General features: G+C 52.3%; 1 protein-coding gene across 1 annotated transcript in view; it reads left to right on the top strand.

Moving 5' to 3' along the window:
- LOC146189672 (caskin-1-like) overlaps positions 1-21,809 on the top strand; it is a 316,774-nt gene that overhangs the window by 226,199 nt on the left and 68,766 nt on the right. Inside the window, exons 13-15 of the mRNA XM_084604441.1 lie at positions 7,757-7,844; positions 8,987-9,171; positions 10,018-10,167. Coding sequence (XP_084460567.1) covers positions 7,757-7,844; positions 8,987-9,171; positions 10,018-10,167 — 423 coding nt within the window. The remainder of the gene's footprint in view (positions 1-7,756; positions 7,845-8,986; positions 9,172-10,017; positions 10,168-21,809) is intronic.

The raw sequence follows: 21,809 nt of genomic DNA, 5'->3' as shown, positions 1-21,809 counted from the left end.
AGATTCAGATCCCACCGCTGCCACCAGTTGTCGTGACGCTGGGGCTATGTCGACCCGGCCTTCACTTGGTAGCGTGCAGAGACTCGGGGTTGAAGTAGGATTGAATCTTCGAAGTTGGTGAAATATGTACAAGCAGGTTTAATGGCACTTTGAGAAAACTTATTTACAATATTTACACGAAAAAGAAGGGTACATCAGCAAAATGGCAAGCGTTAAGAGTTCATAGCGAGAAGCGACTGGATGAGCCGTTTACCCAGGGCCCAGAGCGACATTTCGTGCTCTGCAGCGTCCTTAAAACCCCCCTATGTCCAGCCCCTCTCTGAAGATGTTGACCAACCAAATCCAGGGCACGCCCCTCAGGTATCGGCATCCAATCGAACACATCACTGCACTGATGGTCTGAAGCACTGACTGGTCCGGCATTCATTCGTTGGGCGTGATCACTTGTTGGCGGGAAAAGCTTGGGAACGGCGAGGAGAGGAGGTACATTTCTATTCTTCAGCAAAGAAACCACAGGCTGGTTCTGACAAGGGGTTTTACTTCTCAGAAACCCGAGTGCACGTGGCGCCGCATAGGGCTCCCAACATTGTCCCTTTTCGACAATTGCAAATCTTTCCTCATTCCCGGGAAATCACTTAATGGCCGTATGAGTCATGCTCCTTTCTTGTCCTGCACGTCAGCGGACATGTCACTCTGTCGTCTCCTTTGGATAGGAGGCATTCATCACTGGAGGATAGCCCTTCTCGACTGGAAGGGTGAACAAAAGGAAGCACTTCCTGCTATTTCCCGCAGGGGGACGTTTCTTTGTGTTTTTCCAGACGTTCTCTTGACAGGGTCAATTTGGCATTTGCAGGTTGTCCACAAAGCAAAACAGGCTTACAAAACAGGATTCCTGGAAACAGGCTCACTTAGAGCCATTGGACCATCACCACATATTCACAAAACTTTTCATGCCCACAGGCGAACAATAGAGCGCGCAAATGCGGATGCACGGTCGTAACAGCGTGAGTATGCGCACGCGGTAGGAGCTGTTCTCGACGGCGGTGAGTGCGGACCGCGTGTGGTGTGGCTGTTTGTCGCTCATGTGGCTAGTGACGTCATTCGCGATGACCTACCTGTCACGTCCTGGTCATGCCCCAAAAGGAGCTATATACGCGCGTACAAAGCGCGGGACGAAAGTGCGAGACATTTCGGAATTTTTCTTCCAGATGTGTAGAAGAGGAAGTTGGAATTCGTTCTTTTTTTTTTCCTTTCTTGTGGTGCGTCGTCCGCGATAGCCGTGTCAGTTAAAAATTTCGGTTCAGGAGAAGGGCGGTCATGTTCGTTTAACATTATGCTGCAGTGTGGTAGCCTTAACGCTACCCCCTGCTTCAGCACTGTGACAACCATCACTGGATCCTTAGTGGTTTTAATATATTACGACGTATTCCCTTGATTTATGATAAACGTGCGTTGTTAAGACGTGACAGGAATTGAAGAGTTCCGGAAATAGGACCCACCCCTTTCTCTGTCAACCGCGATCCACCCATGAAGCCGGCCTTGGTGGGGAGGGGAATAGAAGGTGAGGCGAAAAAAACAACAACATGGTTCTGAGGGGCAACGAGAGAGAGAGAGAGAGAGAGAGAGAGAGAGAGAGAGAGAGAGAGAGAGAGAGAGAGAGAGAGAGAGAGAGAGAGAGAGAGAGATCCTTGTTTAAGTCCTGTGTTGTGACGCCGCGAAAGTCCCGACGTGCTTGCCGAGAAGCTGGGACCGATTGGGAACGCACACAGGTGGAAAGACGCTGCCGCTGAGTTTTCCAGATGTTGCTTGAAACCGCGGGCAGCGTCGCGAATTCATCTGCGTGGCCTCATTGGCGCATGCAGCTCCAGAAAGAGGAGTGCCAGCCGCCGAAAGGCCCAGGGGGCGTGCAAATGCTTAGCACAGGCGTGCAGCACGTGGTGTAGATTTCAGGTCAAACACGGGCGAGTGTTTGGCCCCCGTAGGGTGCCTCGACGTCGGCACCCCAGGAAAGTCCGCTGTGTGCGGAGCTCCTGCACCAAGAAAACATTGAGGACAGGAGAGTACGACAGTGCAACCTCAGCTCGTGTTTGCGAGAGGTATCACCTTGTTGCGGCGATTACCGTGACAACTGAGGCTCTGGTCTGTGGTTGTGCATCTGCATACACGAGTCTGCAGGAGGCTGCTCCTACTTTTGTGCACCGTTGAGGTTTTGAATGAGATTTGGCACCCAGCCGTGTAGTAAATTCGCGAACGTTTTTCATCTGGGCTTGTTTCACCGCGCAAGGCATGCATCTACGTGTATGTCGATCGCAGTCCGTTACTCCATGCTTCTATATTATTAATGTAACAAACTGCACATTTTGCATGGTAGGCCACCGAAAAGTTGTCTGCTATGGCTGAGTTGGTAAGAGCGCCTCTAACAAAGCTGAACATGAAATAACGCTCGCGGTGAAAATGGGTGACAGAGCTGACTTGCGCCTCGCGTCCTTCGAGGGAGGTTTTCTAGATATCTATCGTTTGAATGCTTTCATTATTTTCTCGTGGTGCGAGGCAAGGGGTGGATAGAGAAATGCTCTTGGCAGGCAGATAGTCTGACTAAGCGGCACCTTATACATGGTGGCAGTGATCAGTCGCTGACCGTGATAAACAGCGAAGGGGAAAAAAAAAAAAAAGCACTGACAAAGTGGGGACACCACTGTGCATGAATGTGTCCAAGGTGCAAGCTACCACTTTGTAAGGTAGGATATCATCATTATCATTAGTAGTAACAGTAGTAGTACTAGTAGTAGTATCATCATCATCACCATAATTTGGTTTCAGTGGCGCAAAGGTCGCTGGTGCCCTGGTGCCAGAGAACGCATTGACATTTGGTACAGCGGGCCCCGCCGTGGGGGCGCAGTGGTTACGGCGCTCGACTGCTGTTCCCAAGGGCGCGGGATCGAATCCCGGCCTCGGCGGCCACTTTTCGATGGAGGCGAAAAGCAAGGCGCCCGTGTGCTTTGCGATGTCAGTGCACGTTAAAGAACCCCATGTGATCGAAATTTCCGGAGTCGTCCACTACGGCGTCTCTCATAGCCTTAATCGCTTTGGGACGTTAAAACCCACAAACCAAACCAAACCCTATTCAGAGCGGGCTCATAGAGAATTTATTCTAGCATTTAATCCCGCATAAACCGAGCACCCGTTGAACCCATTGGAAACATATGGCTACCCCGATGCCACTGGAGATCAAACCCCTTACTTCTCGCATGCGAGCTGTACGCGCCCAAACGGAGGGCATAGTCGCATAAATGGCTCGTGGCTCGTGGCTCCACAGCTCGGCTGGCTGCGCCGCGTGGTTATTGTTGATATCCCGGCGAGTGCTGATCGAGCGTCACGGAGGGCTCGGCTTCTCCCAGACGGGTCGACCCCGCGGTCGTGTTATGATAGGGAATCGCAGTGCGGTGGGCGCCCCTCGGTACCCTCCTCGGGAGATGGCGGCGCACCTCACGGACACAGTGCTCGCGGAGGTGTACCCACACCGCTGCATGCACAACACCACTGTAGCAGCGCGCGCGCGCCTGGCGTGCGACGTGCTCCTTTCTCTCCGGGATTACGTAAAACAGATTCGGGGGTTGAGTGGGCTTCCCTTGGCGGCGTCGTCTCCTCAATGACGACGCTGACCTTGGCGGTGGGGAGGGGTGCGTGTGTCGTCCTACGCGCGGCATGCAGGTGCCGCGCTCGATCGAGCGCCGCTGACGCGCGCGCGCGGCCCGGTCTTTTCCCGTGTGTCGCGTTTCGTCGTCTCTCTCTGGGTGTGGGCTGGCGGCGCGCGCTGACGCGGCACGCGGCGGTACAGGTGTGTGCGTGTGTGAGGCATCGTGGGCGACCCGTGCACGCGACACACACGATTCGAGGCTTCGCTTTCTTCGCCAAGATAACGCAGCTTTTTGACATATTGGCTATTATTCGTTTGTGCCGGAAGTTCGCACTGGCCGTTCTCGCTTCCTTCTTCGCAGGTGGCACTGTTTGCGCGGATCGTGCAAAGAAGCTTTCTCCCCGGCGTGCAGCTACTGTCGCTTTGAATCTTAACGAGAATGAAGAGCGAAGGAGCTTGATGCACGCACGCGCTCGTGACGGGCAGTCATCTGATTCACTGCACGCGTGCGGCCCCGTGACCGCCTGCTGGCCGCCTCGATCCCGTTTCCCAGCCGCTGTTGAAGATCGCCCGATTCGGGACTCCCACGCTTGCGCTCGCCGGGCCCCTTCCGCCGGCCAGGCGCTGTGTTGCTGCGCGCTCGCCGATCTGCACTGCGCTTATGGTCGTGGGCGGCTGCTTTTGACGCCGGCCGGTTCCTTATGCGCCACCTGTCGCTGCTATCTTTGCCCTCCTCGTAGCTCGGTAACGAAAAGCCTTTTTCTCGCTGGTCGGTTGTGAGCCCACACGGGGCGTTGTGACCTGGATACGATGTACGCCCGCCTGGTGCTTTGCGATCATTCGGAAACTTCGGGACCATATGGTCGCTTGTTGCGATTGTACTTGACCTGCGAAGGGGTCAAGAGGCGCCTGCTGAAGGCAGCCGGAGTCGGTCTTCTGATTAAGTAATGCCGAAAGTTGGGCGAGTTGGTTAACATTCGTGATGGAAAATAGCGCGAAGGTACACGAAGGACGGAAGCGTTTACATAGGACAAACGGGGCGGTGTCTCAACGTTAGGCTAGGGGAACACCACAACTCCTTAAAAGAACAGTCTGGGAATCTTCCGGAGCATTGCCGCGCTTGTAGCATTAAAGAGAACCATAAGGGGAAACAAAAGTGCACACCGCTTTTTTTCTATGGCCACCGTTCTCTTTAGACATCGTGACAAGCTGGTTCGTGAAATTATGGAGGCTTACCATAATAAAAAATGTCAAAATTTCTGTGTCAGCGAACCGTCGGTTAACTTGGTAGATTGCGAATTTGATTTTGAATTTACTTATCTATACTTAGGTGTATCTTCCCTTTTCTTTCTTCCCACATCAACAATGAGGGGCACGTGTACTGTGTGTTACTGCCTATGTTATGACCTAGCTTCGCATTTAGGAGGCTGCTTATCTCTCTCTTTTTTGTTTTCTTCCTTTTCCTTTTTTTTTTTGTTATTTTTTTTTCAACTGACCTGTATTTATTGCGAGCTTCAGCAATAAACCCTGCAGTTGCGAGTTAGGGCTTGTCCGTGTCTTACTTCCTTCCGTCCTTCGTGTACCTTCGCGCTATTTTCCATCATGATCGGTCTTCTGATGACGTCACCATTAACGCGTCGCACACATACCGGCGAGCTAAGTTTGTGGTTTCGTGGGAGAACTGGGAGAACTGGGAGCTCGATGTGGGCCGATGCCACTGCCGTAAAAACTATTAGTGCTCAGTTTTTGCCTCTCCCGGACTTGTGCGAGGACTCGGTTTGGCTTGACTATGGTATGTGCGGAATGACCGGCGATCTCGACACACGTGCGGGCGCGATTTTCCGTGCGGGATGGGCTTTTGGGCGGGATGGGCTTTTAACTGCTCCTCAGCGATGCAAAATCGACAACAGGAAAATATCCTGGATCTTTTGACTGGACGGGCTTGTCCTTGTTCACATGGCTGGCAGCCAGCGTCGGAGACTGAATTAAACTATATATCTCGCAAGAGCGCTATGAATAGTTTTGATGATTGGATCCGAGAGAAACTGAAACGGCGCTCTCAATTAGATTTCGCACGCAACTGTGGAGCGCTTCGCCTCCTGTAGACCCTTGAGTATTACTACTACTACTACTAGTAGTAGTAGTAGTAGTAGTAAATATTTATTGATTTCGGAAACAAAATGTCAAAGGCGTAGTTTTAGTAGGGGCTTGAACCCGCGTCACCCCTCCCCCACTCCCCATTTAGACCAAAGTGTCAAACTTGTGGAATAAACGTTTTGATCATCATCATCGTCATCTTTTCATTTAGAATGGTTAGAATGGACAGTTATTGATAGTCGTCTTTGCTCGCGGCGTTAAACGTGCCTTTTATGTCTCCTGCTACGCTCACTGTCATTTATTCTTTGCTAAACTATTTACTCTTTGGGTTGTATAGAGAGTGTAGCGTTTTTTTTTTTTTTTTTTTCTATGCTGAACGCCTGCACTGTTATGACGGAGATCTGTCTCCCTTGTGGAAGAAAAAGACGTTGCGAGCGAAACCAGTTGCAATTGGAAGAACTCATGATTTGCGTAAAAGTGCGCGCGTTATTTACGGAAGTTCTCAGCAGGTCATAGATCAAGTATCGTGCGCCGTCACCTATCTACGGTGTTGCCATGGCAGTCGATTTTCTTTTTTACCCCTATTCACAGTGTTCCGCTTTCTGATCTGAGTTACTATTCCACGTGCTCCGCGAGTGAGGCGGGCGGGTTTCAACAAAAGCGTATGACGCGCAGCGAGGCCTTTTTCTAGAGTTTCTAACTTACACGGCACAGATCCTGCCTTCGCTTTTCCGTTCGTGCGGTGGTGCAGAAGCGCGCGGAGTCTTCTTCGCCTTCGTTCTCCGCGTCGAGGACGTGGGCGACTGTTTTTGTGGCATTCAGTTTCTTATATATGCGCCCGCCCTCTGCCCCGCGCCTTTTCTTCCGCTTCTTGCGCTTTCGCCGTCATAAACTTACGTCGCTGCCTGCTGCTGCTGCTCTCCTCTTCGTTTTATTTTCTCTTTTAGTCAGTTCTATTGCTTGGGATGCCTCTTTTTCTTCCCGCCTGTGACCCAGATACGCCCTTCTGCCGATGTCATTTGGCGGTCGCGACTCTCGGATTAGGCTCTCCGCCTCCGCTATGCGGAGTCTTCGCCCATCCCCTCCCCTTCTTCCCTTCCCTCTCGGGTGCCGTTTTTCATATCTCCTTTGCCAGTACTTTTGCAGAGGACGAACCGCGCTGTCGTTGCTGTTTGCCGAATGTCGAAGGCAAGCAGTAGGGGGAGTGAAGGTTCTACCCGCACTTGGGGTCTTGGCGATGCGATATCTCCTCTCCTCGCGCTGATGGAGCGGGCAGATACTGTTGCTTCCTCTGCAAACAGCAAAGGCACGTGCTACAGGGGGAGGAGGAAGCTTCGCCGAACACCTGTTCCGTTCACACGCGTCTCTTTAAGCACGCGTGCGCGCGGTTCGCAACGTAAACAAGGTTAATGGGTCCTGGGACACCGCTTTTTTTTTTGGTTCTTGCAGCCGGACACGCGGCCCTCTCATTTTGTTGCTGATGCCGTATTGGGTCGGACAATTGACAGTTCACTGCGTCCGTAGCGTGAATGATTACTCGACCATTTCAGGCATGTTTTTAAGGCCTGGTCGGATTCGAGACCATGCACCACTAATGGAGTTACCCCATAGCCAGCGTGTGTGGCTTCACGATGTTAAACTCCTCATTTATGGTTTGTGCTTATTTCGAATGAGCCATAGGACGACACGTCACCCCGACACGGAAGGCCTGTGTGGGGGACGTATATTGCTATATACTGTGTGAGGCGTTGACCAGACACGGTGAATGTCCAGGTGACGTCCTCGTCCGTCGCATCGTATAATGGGACAAATTTATGGTTGTAACCTTCCGATGCTCTTTTGCTGCCACATGTGCGACTTTATGGGTTTTAACGGTTAACGTCGTATTGACAAAATGGCTGGCGGGGTGACACCCTTCGATGCGGGCTTTGCTTACCGATTGTAATGCTTCGAGTGTCCGCAGGCTGTATCAAGATGGCTTCTCAGAGCGGCGTGTTTTTCTTTTACCTCCCCTTCGTCTAGATGGCACCCCTGTCGAGACCTCAGAGTCACCCGGGCACCCCAGTCGGCATGCCCACCACGCCTCTGCCTCCCGGACTGCCACCTTCCGGTAAGCCTGCGAGCTGATAAATGTTTAAAGGGGGCGCCGGCAGTGGGAGCCCAGTTTTGGAAGCGGCCGTCGGCGATTTGAAGTGACTTGTAAAGTCAACTGCCCTTGTGTGCCTTTATTTCATTGCATTGGATGTTCTTGGGATATACAACGGGCGGCGTTTTTGGCCTGTGGAGGGGCCGTTTCTTCATGCATGCATCGAAAACATAGTTGCGGCTATTCACTCCTTCAAATTTCGCATGCTTTATGTTTCCCCAAAGAACCAGGGATGGTGAACAAGCTGCCATACCTTTAAAGCCTTATCATTTTTACCGACTGAACAAACTCGTGAAAGGTTGGGGGTTGGCGCGTGCTCGCCCTTATGTGCCACAAAACACAACACCCCACCTGCGGCGATCTCGGTTCTGCCGCCCCAGACGTAGCCGAAATCGAGGGACGGCTCAAATATGGATTATCTGGCTGCTAAAACAATCCTTCAGCATGCCGTACCAACTGGCCCACCATACACCCTTGCTGGGGTCAAACATGTGGAGCTAATACCAAGGTCGGATGTTAGTGCTATACCTCTCGGACTTGCACACAACGTGTGTCTAGCCGCTGAATTACACGTGAGGCACTGGAAACAACCGCGGCCACTATCGAAACTCGTTCAGGGGTGAAGAGATGCGGTGTGTACGAAACGGAAACTGCGATCACGACACTTCCGGTGCAAAAGGGCGATGTGACCGGGCCGCGTGCAACGTGCCGTTTGGGTGTTGGGGACTCGCAAGCGGCGTGTACATGGACCCGACAGGAGCGGATTCAGTTGAGTTATCGGGTCGAAAACCGGTTATCGGGTTCATGTAAACCCCGTCGTGTCGGGTTGAGAAGACGACGGGTCGAATCCAGTCAACTCCCACGCAGGCGGTGGGTTGTCTGGACTCTACCCCGGTGCAGGAAGCATGTAAACGCTGTCGGGTTGAGTCGGGGCACAGTGGGAGAGGAGAACGGTACTCGACCCTCCGCTGTCGGGTCCATCTAAGCAGGGCTACAGTGGTGGACGGTATAGCACCTTTTGCTTACTGCGCAGTATTTGTGCGATTGCGGAGGAGTGAATGGGAGCCGCGTGACTGAGTGTCGAATGTGTGTGTATACCTACGCAGGCGGTGGCGGCCGGGTGTGTTTCATCGGCGGGGGCTCGCTTGACTGCGACAGCGGTGTGACGAGTGTAGGGAGCGGCAACCCCGGTCGCGACAGTCCCAGCGGCGGAAGCGTCGAGTCCCGACACAGCAGCTCCAGCCTGGACTCGGGCAGGGGCTCCTCTTCCAGCTCCTCCGCGGACTCCAAGGTAGGCATGTGTTGCTTAGTATACACTCTGTAATAACCACGGGGCCGCAGAAAGGGCAAAAAAGATGGCTGTGGAAGCATGGTCCCCGCGAAAAACAGATTTAGCTTTGGACTTGTGTGTGACGCCCAAACAATGTGAACGCCTGGTAAAGGTTCTGGTTGTCCAGCACTTCATCGTTATGCTGCCTCTTTGATTTCTAAAGAAACGTAAGAAACTGGCACAGTAAATAGAGAGATTTAGCTTACCGTGATCGCGATCCGCCACCGCGACCCTCTACCGCGAGTGGGCGGGGCGCACAAGCTGATTGGTCCCGATGCGGCAGGTCTATGTGCCGACATAAAGTATGTGGCGCCATCTATCGGCATCAAGGGGATCTGGGCATGCGCAGTGGAACGCGCGGTGGCGGATCACCGTAGCGGATCGCGGATCACGGTAAGCTAGATCTCTCTAATAGAGGGATTTAGCTTACCGTGATCCGCGATCCGCCACCGTGGGTCTCTACCACGAGTGGGCGGGGCGGTCAAGCTGATTGGACCCGACGCGGCAGGTCTGTGTGCCGACATCCAGTATGTCGGTGTATCCAGTATGCGCCATCTGTCGGTGTCAAGGGGGGTCTGGGCATGCGCAGTGGAAAGCACGGTGGCGGATCCCAGTAGCGGATCGCGGATCACGGTAAGCTAAAACTCTCTAATGATAAAACGATTTTGGCTACCGTGTGATTTAAAGTGACCGAAATAGACCGACTTTTGAAGCTTAATTACGCTGAAACGGTGCAGCGTCACGCGTTTACGCAAGTGACTGTAGAGAGCAGCAATCGGAAACCGCCTCCTGGTGTGGTTGGCGCAGGTGGCGCACCGGCTGTCCACGGGCAGCCACGGTTCGTCCAGCAGTCTGACGCTGACGAGCAGCGTGGGCAGCCACATGAGCAGCCTGACGCCCGAGGTGGTGGTCCTCTCACCGCTCAACGTGGCTGGACTGCTTGTCAACGGCGTTGCGGTGCGTACTCTTCCACCCTGTCTATGCCTTTTCTCAAAACAGGTCATCCTGCTGCCAGAACCTGCGCACATGTCCAGGCACGTGCACACTCGTACGTGCACGGAGGCACGTGCGCACATGTTCCTGAAGTGTGAAAGAGATTGTAAGTTTTCACAAAAAAAAAAGAAATAACTAATTATACTGTTGCTCCTACTCACCGAAGTTCAAAGTGGCTCGGGCCTGTCATCCCTACAGGGGATTGTTATATGGAAAATTAAAGAAAAAACTCTCCTCTTGACTATGGAAGAGTCGTGGGTAGATAGTGTGTTCCTCTTCATAGCAGCTTGCAGCACCCTTCTGAAGGAAGAAAAAACAAAAACAAAAAACGGGCTGTTTCATGAGTACGCCTCGCGGACTATCAACTGCGAATGCAGACGCCATCAGCGTGCCGATGCGGAAACATGCTCTCGCGAAGCGAAGGAACTGTGACACGCGCGCACACGCACGTCTGCTGGAATTGTCGCGCAAAAGCGGGAAGTGTATTCTCGCACAACGCTGGAAGTAATGGTTAGCGTGCCAAACTTCCCCGCGCTCATCGGTGCCTCCTTTCTTGCCTGTTCTTTCTTTTTTCTTCTCCTGTGCCGATTTGATGGAGCCTTCCCTGGCAGTTAGTTTAAGCGCGATTTTCATTAAGCTTGGCAGCGGACCACGTCTTCTGCTCCCACGTCCTCTGTTTGCGCAGGCAAATACGAATCCTCCCTTCCTCAGATTCCTTAAAGGGAAGTCCTCATGGTACGAATAACCGGCGAATGAGCAGCGCTCGCCCCCGCGCGACGCTGTTGCCATTCACGCACCAGTTATTCCCTCGAATAATCGGTGCTCCGAGCCGGTGTGCACGGGAGTGCTTGCGCAACTGTTTCTGCCTCCCCCTTACGGTTTCGTATTCGCTTATTTGCGTTTCAAGTGCCGAGTTGCGGCCTTTTATTAAACGCATTGATTGCCTCAGCCTGTGCCGACGTTTGGTGCTCCCGTAATGAAATCCCAGACGAACTGCACGCCATACCTGCGCTAGAAGAGATCTTTACTGCGTTTTCTTCCCCATTTTTACTTCCTTTCGTTCCCCAATAAACCAGACTTGGAAGGCGGGCCCGAGTCCCCTCCTCCACTTTCTCTCTCCCCATGGGAAATCCCCTCCCGCAATGTTTTCTCGCTCGAGGGAGCGCGCGGCTCTTTCATCGAGGGCCAGCAACCCGTGGTCGCTGCACCCCATTTTTTAGAACAACAAGCGCCGGTGCCCGAGAGACCTTTCTTTCTTCTTCACGGCGCCTTTCTTCCCGCGCTTGTAGGGAATTTTCGACAGCCGATCGTCGGCGGAGGGCTCTATATAACCCCGTGTGCCGCCGTGGTTTTGGGCGCCAGGAGGAGGGGGGTGGCGTTGACCTGCGTGGCGCGGCGCTCACCTTGGCGGCGCGCTCTATATTACGCCGGGGCCGGTGGAGCGTGTCCCCGCGTTCCTTTCGTCCTTCCCAGAGGTGCTTTCCCCACCTTCCCTCTTTTTTTTTTCGCCGAGGTATTGATTGGTGCCTCTGCTGCTGGCCCGGTTGTCGGCCTCGTGGTGGGTGCTGCCGTGTCGGGAGAGCGATTCTTTGTGCTGCTGCGCCACCACCCAGAAGATGGGGAAGGGTGGGGAATAAAGGGGAAACAGGTCAGAGTGACTGGGAGGTCTGCTCTTCGGTAAACGGGAAAATGGGGAGCAGTACGCGCGTGAGCACCGCCTCGTTAATGGGTTTCGGAACGCGCCCGGCAACGGTGACGCTGCTATACGCGCGCCTGTCGTCTACGTGAAGAGGCGTTGAAGAGGGAGAAGTTATGAGAGTCAAACAAGAGTAGGAGGAAATTGAAGCCGAAGGGTGGGAAGAGCGCTTGCAGTGACGCGGAGTGGTACGGAACTCGCTGACCTCATTTACGGTTGTCGCGGAAAAACGCCGAGCGAGCGAATTTTAACCCCTGTCTGTGCGCGTTCGCAAGGGAGTTTAGAGTTACAGTTCAGAGGTGCGGAGGCCGGCTCCACTAGGTGCGACGCCCGAGAGCCGCGGAGCATTGGTTAAGGGAAAAGAGGAATACCGGGAGTTGGTAACGGTAGAGGTTGCAAATTAGAAAGAGGCAAGATCATTTTTCCTTCACGTCGATTCCACGCGGTTTATTTGCGTAGGCTTCACGGAGCCGCTCTGCCACAGTGCTTTGACCAGTCTTCTCGCTCTTGAGATATGTACCCACTTTGGCCACACAGGGTGACGCGCTTGTTCATGGTATTTTGGTCATAGTTCTAGTTAGTTTTACCGGCATAGTGTGCGCTAGTCTTGGCACCAGGACATCGTCACTTGGCGCCAGCGAGCAATGCGGCACTGTTTTGGGGGACGGTCCGTGTTTGCTTGTTTGCTGAGTTGTTATTCTATTGTGGAAGAGGCCCTCTCGTGATGTTGGTAAACGTAATCTTGCAGATGATTGCGGGGATTATGACGTTTCGTAGATTTGGCGCCCAGGCTGGCGCCGTAGCAGCTCCCAACGTTTTCCAACTGCACTGAAGCATCTGTTTCCTGACTGTATTGGTGTATTCGCTTGCCAGAGCGGATAGGTTTTGGACGTCCCCTGTCTTCCGTCCTGCGTTCCCGCTAGCGATGGCCTTTTTGCGATGTTGCGTGCTAGACACTTTTCTGTGTGACGCTTTCGCGTCCAGAATTTTCCCTACTGTTCGAGATCGATCGGAGATTTGGGCGGTTCTGCCTCGTTTTAATCTATTTTTCTTGTCTTTTTCTCCGGTGGGCAGCTGATAACGAGGTCCGCTTCCACTTATCGCAATTTCTCTTTGTCTATTTTTTCCGTCCCCTTTTCCCCTTTTGACTCGTTGCGTCAACAGCATCTCCATCGCGGGCCTTGACTCTTCCATACCCCCTTTTCTCCCCTCCCATCTGGCCCGTGAGCTCTCACCCTAATTTTTAATCCCCGCCCTCCAAGCTCCTTTGACTGGTACCCCTTTCCGCTTTTGTCCTTCGCTGCCTTAATTTCCTCGGCGACATCGATTGGCGTACTCTAGTATGCACACACTGACACATAGATTCGTGATCCGCCTTTGCTGACCTCTTTTTTTCTTTATTCCTGCGAGCTGCCCATGTTTTTCCATTTTTCTTTTCCCCTTTTCGTTTCCGTCGGCGTGTCCCGTCGTTTCTGCCGGGTTAAATGGGTGTAACCAATTTTCTTGAGTAATTACACGAGACGTCGCGCCCTGGCTGGAAACAAACCGAATAAACTAAAAAAAGAAAAGGAAGTGGGGAGATGGAACTGAAAAGCAGACTGGGTTCGCTAGCAGCCTCCTCCAGTCTCCTCCTCCATTCAACGCTGGGAGAGTAAGCGCGGGGAGAAAAAAGGAAGGAAAGAAAGCACCAGTTTAGGGAGGGAAGGGATGAGATGTACACGCCTCGCCCGATATATGTCTTTTCTTCCAGGGGGTATTGGAGCGAAGCTGCTCCGAATTTGAAACGCCGAACGAGGCGTGCATATCGTTGGGAGCTAGAACAAATAACAAAAAAAAAAGGAAATGAAGGAATTCGTGGGGGCGATCATTTTTGCTTTGTGTGTGGGGGAGTGTTTACAACGTCTTTTTTTTTTTTTATGCGTGCATCTGCATGCCGCTGGTGCGGCTTGTGTGCTATCGCGACATATCACACCACCTCATAAACTCTGTGTCTCCTTTCTCTTTACGATATTTTCCCGAATTGAGCGAGCATAGTAAAATTGCTTTAGAGGAAATGAGAGACTCACACTGCACCCCCAGGGAAGGGATGAAAGAGGGAGTGAATGAAGGAACAAATAAAGAGGGCGTGGCAATGGAGGAGGGTTCCGGGACAATTTCGACCATCCATGGATCTAAACTGGCAACTCCGGAGGGGTTTCTTTTTTTTTTTTTTTTGGACATATGCGTTTATAATATAGTCTTAAATCACACCCCATTCTTTAGACTCCTTTCTGCGCGCACACACATACACACAGCGCGCACGCACTCGCGCAAAAGTATTGTAGAAGTGAACCAAAATGGCGAAAGTATGTTTCGACCAACCTAGGACTTCACAGATACGGCCCCAGGACGTATCGTGCGCTGCGCTTTGTTTAGCAAACCCACACGTGACTGTAGTGATTGAGATGACCAAAAGCAAACATTGTTTTTGCTCCTGCAGCAGACGCAGATTTTGCTCTGACGTAAAGCACCCAAGGTTGGCCGGACCAATCTCACCGATTGATGGGGCGTCCAAGAAATGGGAAATTTAAAAATTCCTTCGCACGGCTACAAAACGTAAAACGGTGAGAAATCTGATGAAAATTACCAGCAGAATGTGGAGAACACCAGCAAGCTTCCTCGTCCACGATCGGGACGATCGCTTGGTGGCCCTGGGTTATGTTACGGACGAGGAAAAAGCGGGCAGTGGCGCGAGATGGAACGCTCGCGCTAGGCCCTCCGCGGTTCATTAAAGAAACGTCATTTTCACGGTCATCGAATATTTTCTCTCTGTTATCCTGTTTTCATCGGCTTGCCGCTCCGTAACAATATAAATCGATGAGTTTCAGTTTAAAATCCAAGCTCCGTAACGATATAAATCGACGAGTTTCAGTTTAAAATCCGAGAAGCAACGCCGCAGTTCTTCCCATTTTTAACAACCGTTGGCAGCGCACAGCCAACGGGACAGTTTTCCAAATGCAAATTGGTTCGTAGCAGTCAAAGCACAAAAATATTGGTGCGCGTCGAATATCCCCGAATGTAGGGAAATATCCGGCCCCTTTCTTTCTCTAGGGAACGACCCTGTAGAAAAATAAAATAAAAAGGCAAGGGCACATGAGGGATGTGGAGAGGTGGGGCAGGCAGGACCTCGGCACTAGTCCATCTTTGTCTCGAGCTTCGTTCTCAATCCGTCTCAGCCGTGTTTACATGAAGGCGACAGTAGCGCATCGTATCGCAACGCATTTAGTAGCGCCTCACGGTAATGCGATGCGACAGCGTTTACATGTAGCGCATCTTCTCTAGCGTGGTGGTGTCGCCTATTGAGATTGAGAGGGGTAAGTCGACTTACCCCTCTCAATCCAGCCCCTTCTGGCGCATTAATGAGATGCGCTTTCCTAGCGCATTACCCCTGTTTACATGAATTCGATGCGCTAGGAACCGGTTGCGATGCGATGCGCTAGCTGTCGCATTCATGTAAACACGGCTTGGGAGAACGTTAGCGGTGGGCCCGTGTATACGTGTTTCGTCGCTTCGGACTCCCCGTCTCAGCCCTGGCGGAGAGTTGCTCAGGCGCGCGCCTTGCGTAGGACACATCTTTTCAATTCGCACACCTGTCCTTGGGGTGAAGAACAGCGTCCCTCGTACATTCTTGTCCTCTTCCTCCCTCGTTTATGCACCGTTTACGGAGGGCGTCGTGTCTTGCTCCCTGCTCGGGCATCCTCCCGCACTACACCACGCTACACCACGCGCGCCCGTCATTCATATATGCATGCGCGGCGGACACGCGACAAGCCCGTCGCGATCCCGCCGGAGACACAGCGGAGGGGACAATGATGACATGCGCGCCCCACGCATATCTCGCACTTGTAGTATGCACAAGCATTTACGCCACGTATAGGCCTGTATATGCGCCCGTGTTGTGTACGAGGAGGCTCCATATGCTCCTGTTTGTCGCCTTCCTTTGCTGCTTTCCCGAGCTGGGGAAGCGAAGCAGAGATGGCACGCCAGAGCGAAGATACTTGGTTATGACTCCGTTATTTTTGTACCGGGTATTTATTTGGCATCTTACCTGTACTCACCTATGGGGCTGAAACGTGGAGGCTAACCAAGAGGGTTCTACTTAAGTTGAGGACAACGCAGAGGGCTATGGAACGAAAAATGGCAGGTGTAACATTTAGAGGTAGGAAGCGTGCAGAGTGGGTCAGAGAAATAACTCGAGTTGATGACATTCTAGTGGAAATCAAGAAGAAATGGGCATGGGCAGGACATGTAGCGCGAAGAAAGGATAACCGATGGTCGCTTAGGGTAACAAACTGGATTCCAAGCGAAGGAAAGCGTAGCAGGGGGCGGCAGAAAGTTAGGTGGGCGGATGAGGTTAAGAAGTTCGCAGGGGTCAAGTGGATGCAGCTAGCACAGAACCGGGTTAATTGGAGAAATATGGGAGAGGCCTTCGCTCTGCAGTGGGTATAGTCAGGCTGATGATGATGGTGATGATTTAGTTGGCTCTTACTAAGGCTTAATTATTTGCACCAGGCTGTTATCGGCAGGCATCAGTCTTCATGTGGAGCGTTCGTTTGTGCTTTTATTTTGCTTTCATTACATGTTTCTTGTGCCGGCTGCAGCCCTCCGCATCCCTTCTCAACTAAAAAAAAAAAAAAAAAAGAAAGATCGCAATTTTGTTTTTCTTTCTGAGCTCGGCAGTGGCTTAACACAAAATTGTTGGTTTGACCGCGTTGAGTGCTTTCGCGCTGAAAGGAGCGACCACCTGTACATGCTTTTGCCTGCGACATTGCGACGGCGTGTGCTGTCCGATCCCTGCGACGTGCCCCCGTTGTAGCGTCATCGTTCTGACTGTTCGGCTTAGTAACATGCAATTCGTCACTCGCGCGAAGCCTGTATGCAGCTTTCGATGTGGAAATCTCGACAGCTCGTCGGGACTGAAAGCGGAGGAGTGACCCCCTTTACGTTGTAGGGTTAAAAAAAAAATATTGTCGATGACTGTTGGTAGAGACGTCAAGATGGGAATTTGGATGCCCACGCTACTCTGTCTTTCCTTCCGTCGCTGAATAGCCTGAACCGAAAGCGTCGACGTGGGGCTGACATGCAGTAATCAAACGGAGCTACCGCCCCCGTGTTCGTGAGCAGCAGTATATGCACTTCGCCTCCCTTTGTGGATTCGCTGACGACGAGGATTATATATGCCAGTTATTATCGCTGCAGTATGCGTGCTCGAGGTTGATAAAACTTAGCAATCGAAGAAGAATGTGTGCACAGATGCGTCGCCACGACGCTGATATAAAGCAAACGAACTATTTTTTTTTTTTTTTTTGCTTCGACGCACCGCCGTCGGCGTTTGGCACACGTCGCCTCGTCGTGGTTGAGCCTGACAAATGGGCCGGCGTAAAACCAGTAGTCTATCCTAGTGCGCGGTGCGCTCTCAAATGAAGTGCATTGTTTCTGCCGTCCGCGCTCTCGAAGAATTGATGGTGCGTCGGCTCGTTTGGATAGCGAGTAATTAATGCCGCTCTCTTTTCATTGGAACGGCGTCGGGTCGTCGCTTTGCGCCTCTTCCCCTGAAAGCGCCGCCACAGTGTGTATAGGGCGCCCCTGACACATCTTCTTTTTCCTGACCCCCCCCCCCCCCCCCCTCTCTCATTGTTGTGCTGTCTTTCGGATCCGAGACGCGCCGTGTCATGATGTGATAGCTCGGGGAACGATGCACTTTTGGTCGAGCGAGGCTTTTAATGCGTCCAATACGTCTTGCTCGCGTCGAGCTTTTCTGAATGTGCTGCGCTGTCCGCCGGCGAATGTTACTCGGATAACCCTCGGCGTAAAAAAAAAAAAAAAAAAAAAAGAATGCTCCCGGAACATCTAGCGTATTTCGAAAAGCTCGGCAGCACTTAAGGAAATGAAATGGCTGAAGAAGTAAGAGAAGCCCTTGGCACGATGTAGGAGGCGCTCGAAACTGCCGAGATACTTGGGGAAAATTTTGCGCCGTGTGGAATTTGGGGAACGGCGAAACAACTCTATGAGAATGACGCGCACTTCCGTGGATGGACACTCGAGGAAGCTGTAAGTTGTATTAAGACTCTGGTCCGTGTTATTTTTCAGCAGGCCTTTCAAACCATTGCCCTTGCGTCACTATTGTAGTATATGTGATAATAAAATGTATCCTTACTGGCGTATTAACCAAGAACGCCTGGAGCTGTATAGTTTTGAGGGGCCCAGGATTGTGCAAGGCTTTTGATCGCGGTTTAGATACAAGCGTGTTTCATTGGTAATATGGGCCTACATGGCCAATCAATCTTTTGTTCAGGGCCTGCAACTTGGATCTATATGAGCAGTCAATTTTTTTGTTTAAGGCTCCTTTGTATATTTGGTCGTAAGCTGTGGTCAGTGATGTATCTTCGTCCATGCACGCATGTTTGGTGTCGCTTCAAACTTGCGGCAGGACATTAACAGTTTCGCTGCTTATTTAGGACTTTGCTATAGGGATAGCGATCGTTGCAACCAAACACTAACCAAGCTCGAGCTCATGTTTTTTTGCTGCTGCTTGGGAGGATTGGTCCTACAGGCTTTTATTGACGCCTCTGCGAGCACTGGAGCGATGCTGTCGCTGGTGAAGTTCGCATTCGAAGCTTGATCAGAGGGATCTCCGGGACAAGTTTATGAGCAGCACGTAAAAAGCAAAAAAAAAAAAAATATCTTCTTTAACGATAGAACCGATGTAGCAGAAAATCGCTTGAAATTTGAGGACCTGACAGATCAGAGGGCAATGCGTGATTTTCGGCTTCTTTTTCTCCCGAAAGGCGACGCTACAGTCGCCTTCTAGCCCCGACGTACCAGCCCTAGCAGGCAGAGCCGAGACCCACAACCCGCGGCGCCAGAAGTCGCCACTGCGGTGGGCTCGGGCCAGAGGGGACAAACACGAGTTGCGCACTGGGACAAGCTTTAATTTCCCCGAGCAGTTGTACACGGCAAATCAACAGCACATAAATACAACTGCCGTGTAGCGAGCGAACGCCGCGTACGGGGGTGAAATAAAACCACCTAAAAGGAACACGCACAAGGGAGGTGAGAGGTAGTTGCTCACCTGCGCGGCTTCGTGCCCACATCCCGTTGCAGTAAGTGCGTACGTTCAGTGAGCGATCCCCGTTATAATGGAGGCAGGGGATTGTTAATCCCCACAAGTCATACATTGAGATATGGAGATTAGTGTGTGCCCTTTTTTCTTTTTTTCATGGCATCCGCAACTTCTTTGCTTCACGAGTTTTGTGATTGCCTTCCGCGTGTTCTATCTGTACAGCGATCTCTTCCGGTGCTACTTGGTCCTGCTTCAGAAAGCATCGAAGATCCGCCCTATATAGAAGACCGTCGTTACACATCATAGGTGGATATGCTATAGCGCGAGGCGACCGCTTTCGTTCCAGCGACAGTGCCTGCGACCCGGCTTCGCATCGAAACGAAATGACAGCCCTTGCGAAGCAGCACCTCCCCAGTCCCTCATTGCCCGTACCAATTTGATTTAATGTGCGGTCTGTTTGGACGCAGCAAAGCTTCGAAGAGAGCGATCACCTCCTCGAGGGTTCGTCCTGTTCTTTCTGCCTACTCCAAAGTTAGCCCCGCAAGTTCATGGTCATTGAGCTATACCGCCGCGTCCGAGGCCGATTTTATTCTCTCTGTAACCCGAGCACAGTGTGCGGTCATTGAGGTCATTTCGTTATATCTTCCTGGAGCACCCAGGCGTTTGGTTCCTTTTCCTTAAGCGGGGCGCGGTCATTATTAGCTCCCCTGCATGACAGGCATGGAGATGAAAAAAAAAAAAAATCACCCCTCGTGAGCCTAACATATTATTTTGGAATAGCGTCGCATTCATTACTGCGAGCGACAGTTGTCATTTCTGCCCCTGCGCTCAGGCGGCGACGACTTGCTCACCGAAACGGGCCTGCGCAAGTGTCTCAGCGAGGAACCTTCGAAAAGGCGGTCTCGTACGCTGTCCCGCCTGTTCCCTGTATATTACGCTTCAAGAGGCGTATTTGTGCCTCCTCCACCTCATCTCATACATGCCAGGCACGATCCACTGTCCGGCAAAAAAAAAAAAAAAAAAAAAGAAGGGAAAAAAATCTACCGAGACAATTTCGATCGTTACTCGTTCTGCACGAGGTACGACTCTGCTGTGCCTCTAATTGCTCCTTAATTGTGGGCCCCGTCGACAAAAAAAAAAAAAAAAAAAAAAAAGAAAGAAAGAAAGTTTTCGAGTGAGCAGGCAATGCGAATTCGGTTGGCCGCGTCTGCAAACTACAGAGGGAAAATAAAACCAGAAAAATATTTAGAGCTTGCCTGCCCGGAAAGACAGGGCGAAAAGAAGGGGATGAAGGACCTCCGGGAGCGACCGGCACCCCGTGGACCAACGTTGGCACATTTTCTTTCGCCCACCAAAAAGCATAAAAAAAAAAAAACGGGGGAGAGGAGAGGGGGCGGGAAGAGCGGGAGTGCGCACGCGCCTCGACAGAGCCCGGTGAGCCAGGAGAATGCCACGTGACTCGGGGCGCATGCGTGAGCCGCGGCGCTGACGTCACGGCGACGAGGGCCAGGGGCCGCCGCCTCGGCCCGAGCGTCTCCATTGTGGGCTTTCGCTCCGGGGCAGCCCGGGTCTGAGCCCCGCGGGTGGCGGCTGCTGCTGCCGAGTGGTGCTGCGTTTTAGTTTTTTTTCGCCCACCGCGGTGCGGCCGCGCCGCGCGCCGCCGAAATGCCACCTGCATCGGCGACTGTGACGTTTGCGTTGCCGTTGCTGCGTTGCTCGTCGTCTGCTTCGGACTGCACCAGCACGTCGTCTGCACGGTGACAGTATCGTCTGCTTCTCCTACCTGGTGTGAGCCGTGCGTGTGTCATCTGTCCGTGCGAGCGTCGATTGGTCGCCTGCTCCTCGAGTCTTTCGCACGCTGTACAGGTTCTTACCTATCGTTCTGGTTCTACTGCGGCGTTTCTTTCGGCTTCGAGTTTTGGAAGCTGTGCGTGCTTCGACTGCGGGTTGGCGATTGCAACGGAGAAAGAGGACGTATACACGTGTTTTGTGCGGTGTTGCCAGCTTCGTATTCGTAGCTGATGACTCTCCAGCTCCTGTCGGAAGAAGGCTGACGAACGGCGTGCGGCTCGTCGTAAAATCGTCCGCGCGTGCTGTGCCGCCTCCTTCCTTCTCCTGTTTCACTCGCGCTCTCTTGGAAACCTGCGGAATTAATTGCGAGGTAGCGCTCCCCATTTCTAGGCCGGCGGGGAGAAGCGGCGAAAGGGAGGAGCGAGGCGATTTTTTGGAGAAGTGCTGACGCGGGACTAAAGGCAGGAACCGCCGAGGTGGTTTTTTGGCCGCTGCCGTAATGAGCGAGGCTCGACACACACACCGTCCATCTAGCGAGCCGTAACAACTGTTGAGTCACCTGGTGGACAGCCCGTTCTTTGTTCGTTGTTGGAGCCGGATTCTCACCTCATCTCGCTGGCGTTGACGTGAACGCGCTAGGTCAGTGGGTCGTGGACGTTGGTCATCGTCGTCTGCACCTGTTGGAAACTTGGAAAGGCCCGTTAGTTTTCCGTAACGGCATCCCCCCCTCTCGCATCGCGGATTTAGAAAGGTTGGTGGCGCGCAGTACAGCGGACGCGAGGTTTACTTCCGTTAATCTAATTTCTCTACCTCCAGGTATTCCCGGGGCTCAGCTCGGATGTTTCCGTTGATCTCCGCAGCCGAGAGTTACACTTTCATCTGCTCGACTTCGTTTCTACTTTGTCGCCGGTCAACGTTGTGCCCTGCCTTTTTTTAGTAGACAGGTAGAGTACTCGTCAAAGTAGGACTCGCGCTAACTGACTCAGGTAAATTCTTGTCTTTCTTCGGTACGGGGGC

The sequence above is a fragment of the Amblyomma maculatum genome, chromosome 5 (genome assembly GCF_055883805.1).
Source record: "Amblyomma maculatum isolate TAMU_Amacu chromosome 5, ASM5588380v1, whole genome shotgun sequence".
Classification (NCBI taxonomy): domain Eukaryota; kingdom Metazoa; phylum Arthropoda; class Arachnida; order Ixodida; family Ixodidae; genus Amblyomma; species Amblyomma maculatum.
The sequence above is the reverse complement of the archived record's forward strand: the minus strand, read 5'-3'. Positions and strand labels throughout refer to the sequence as shown.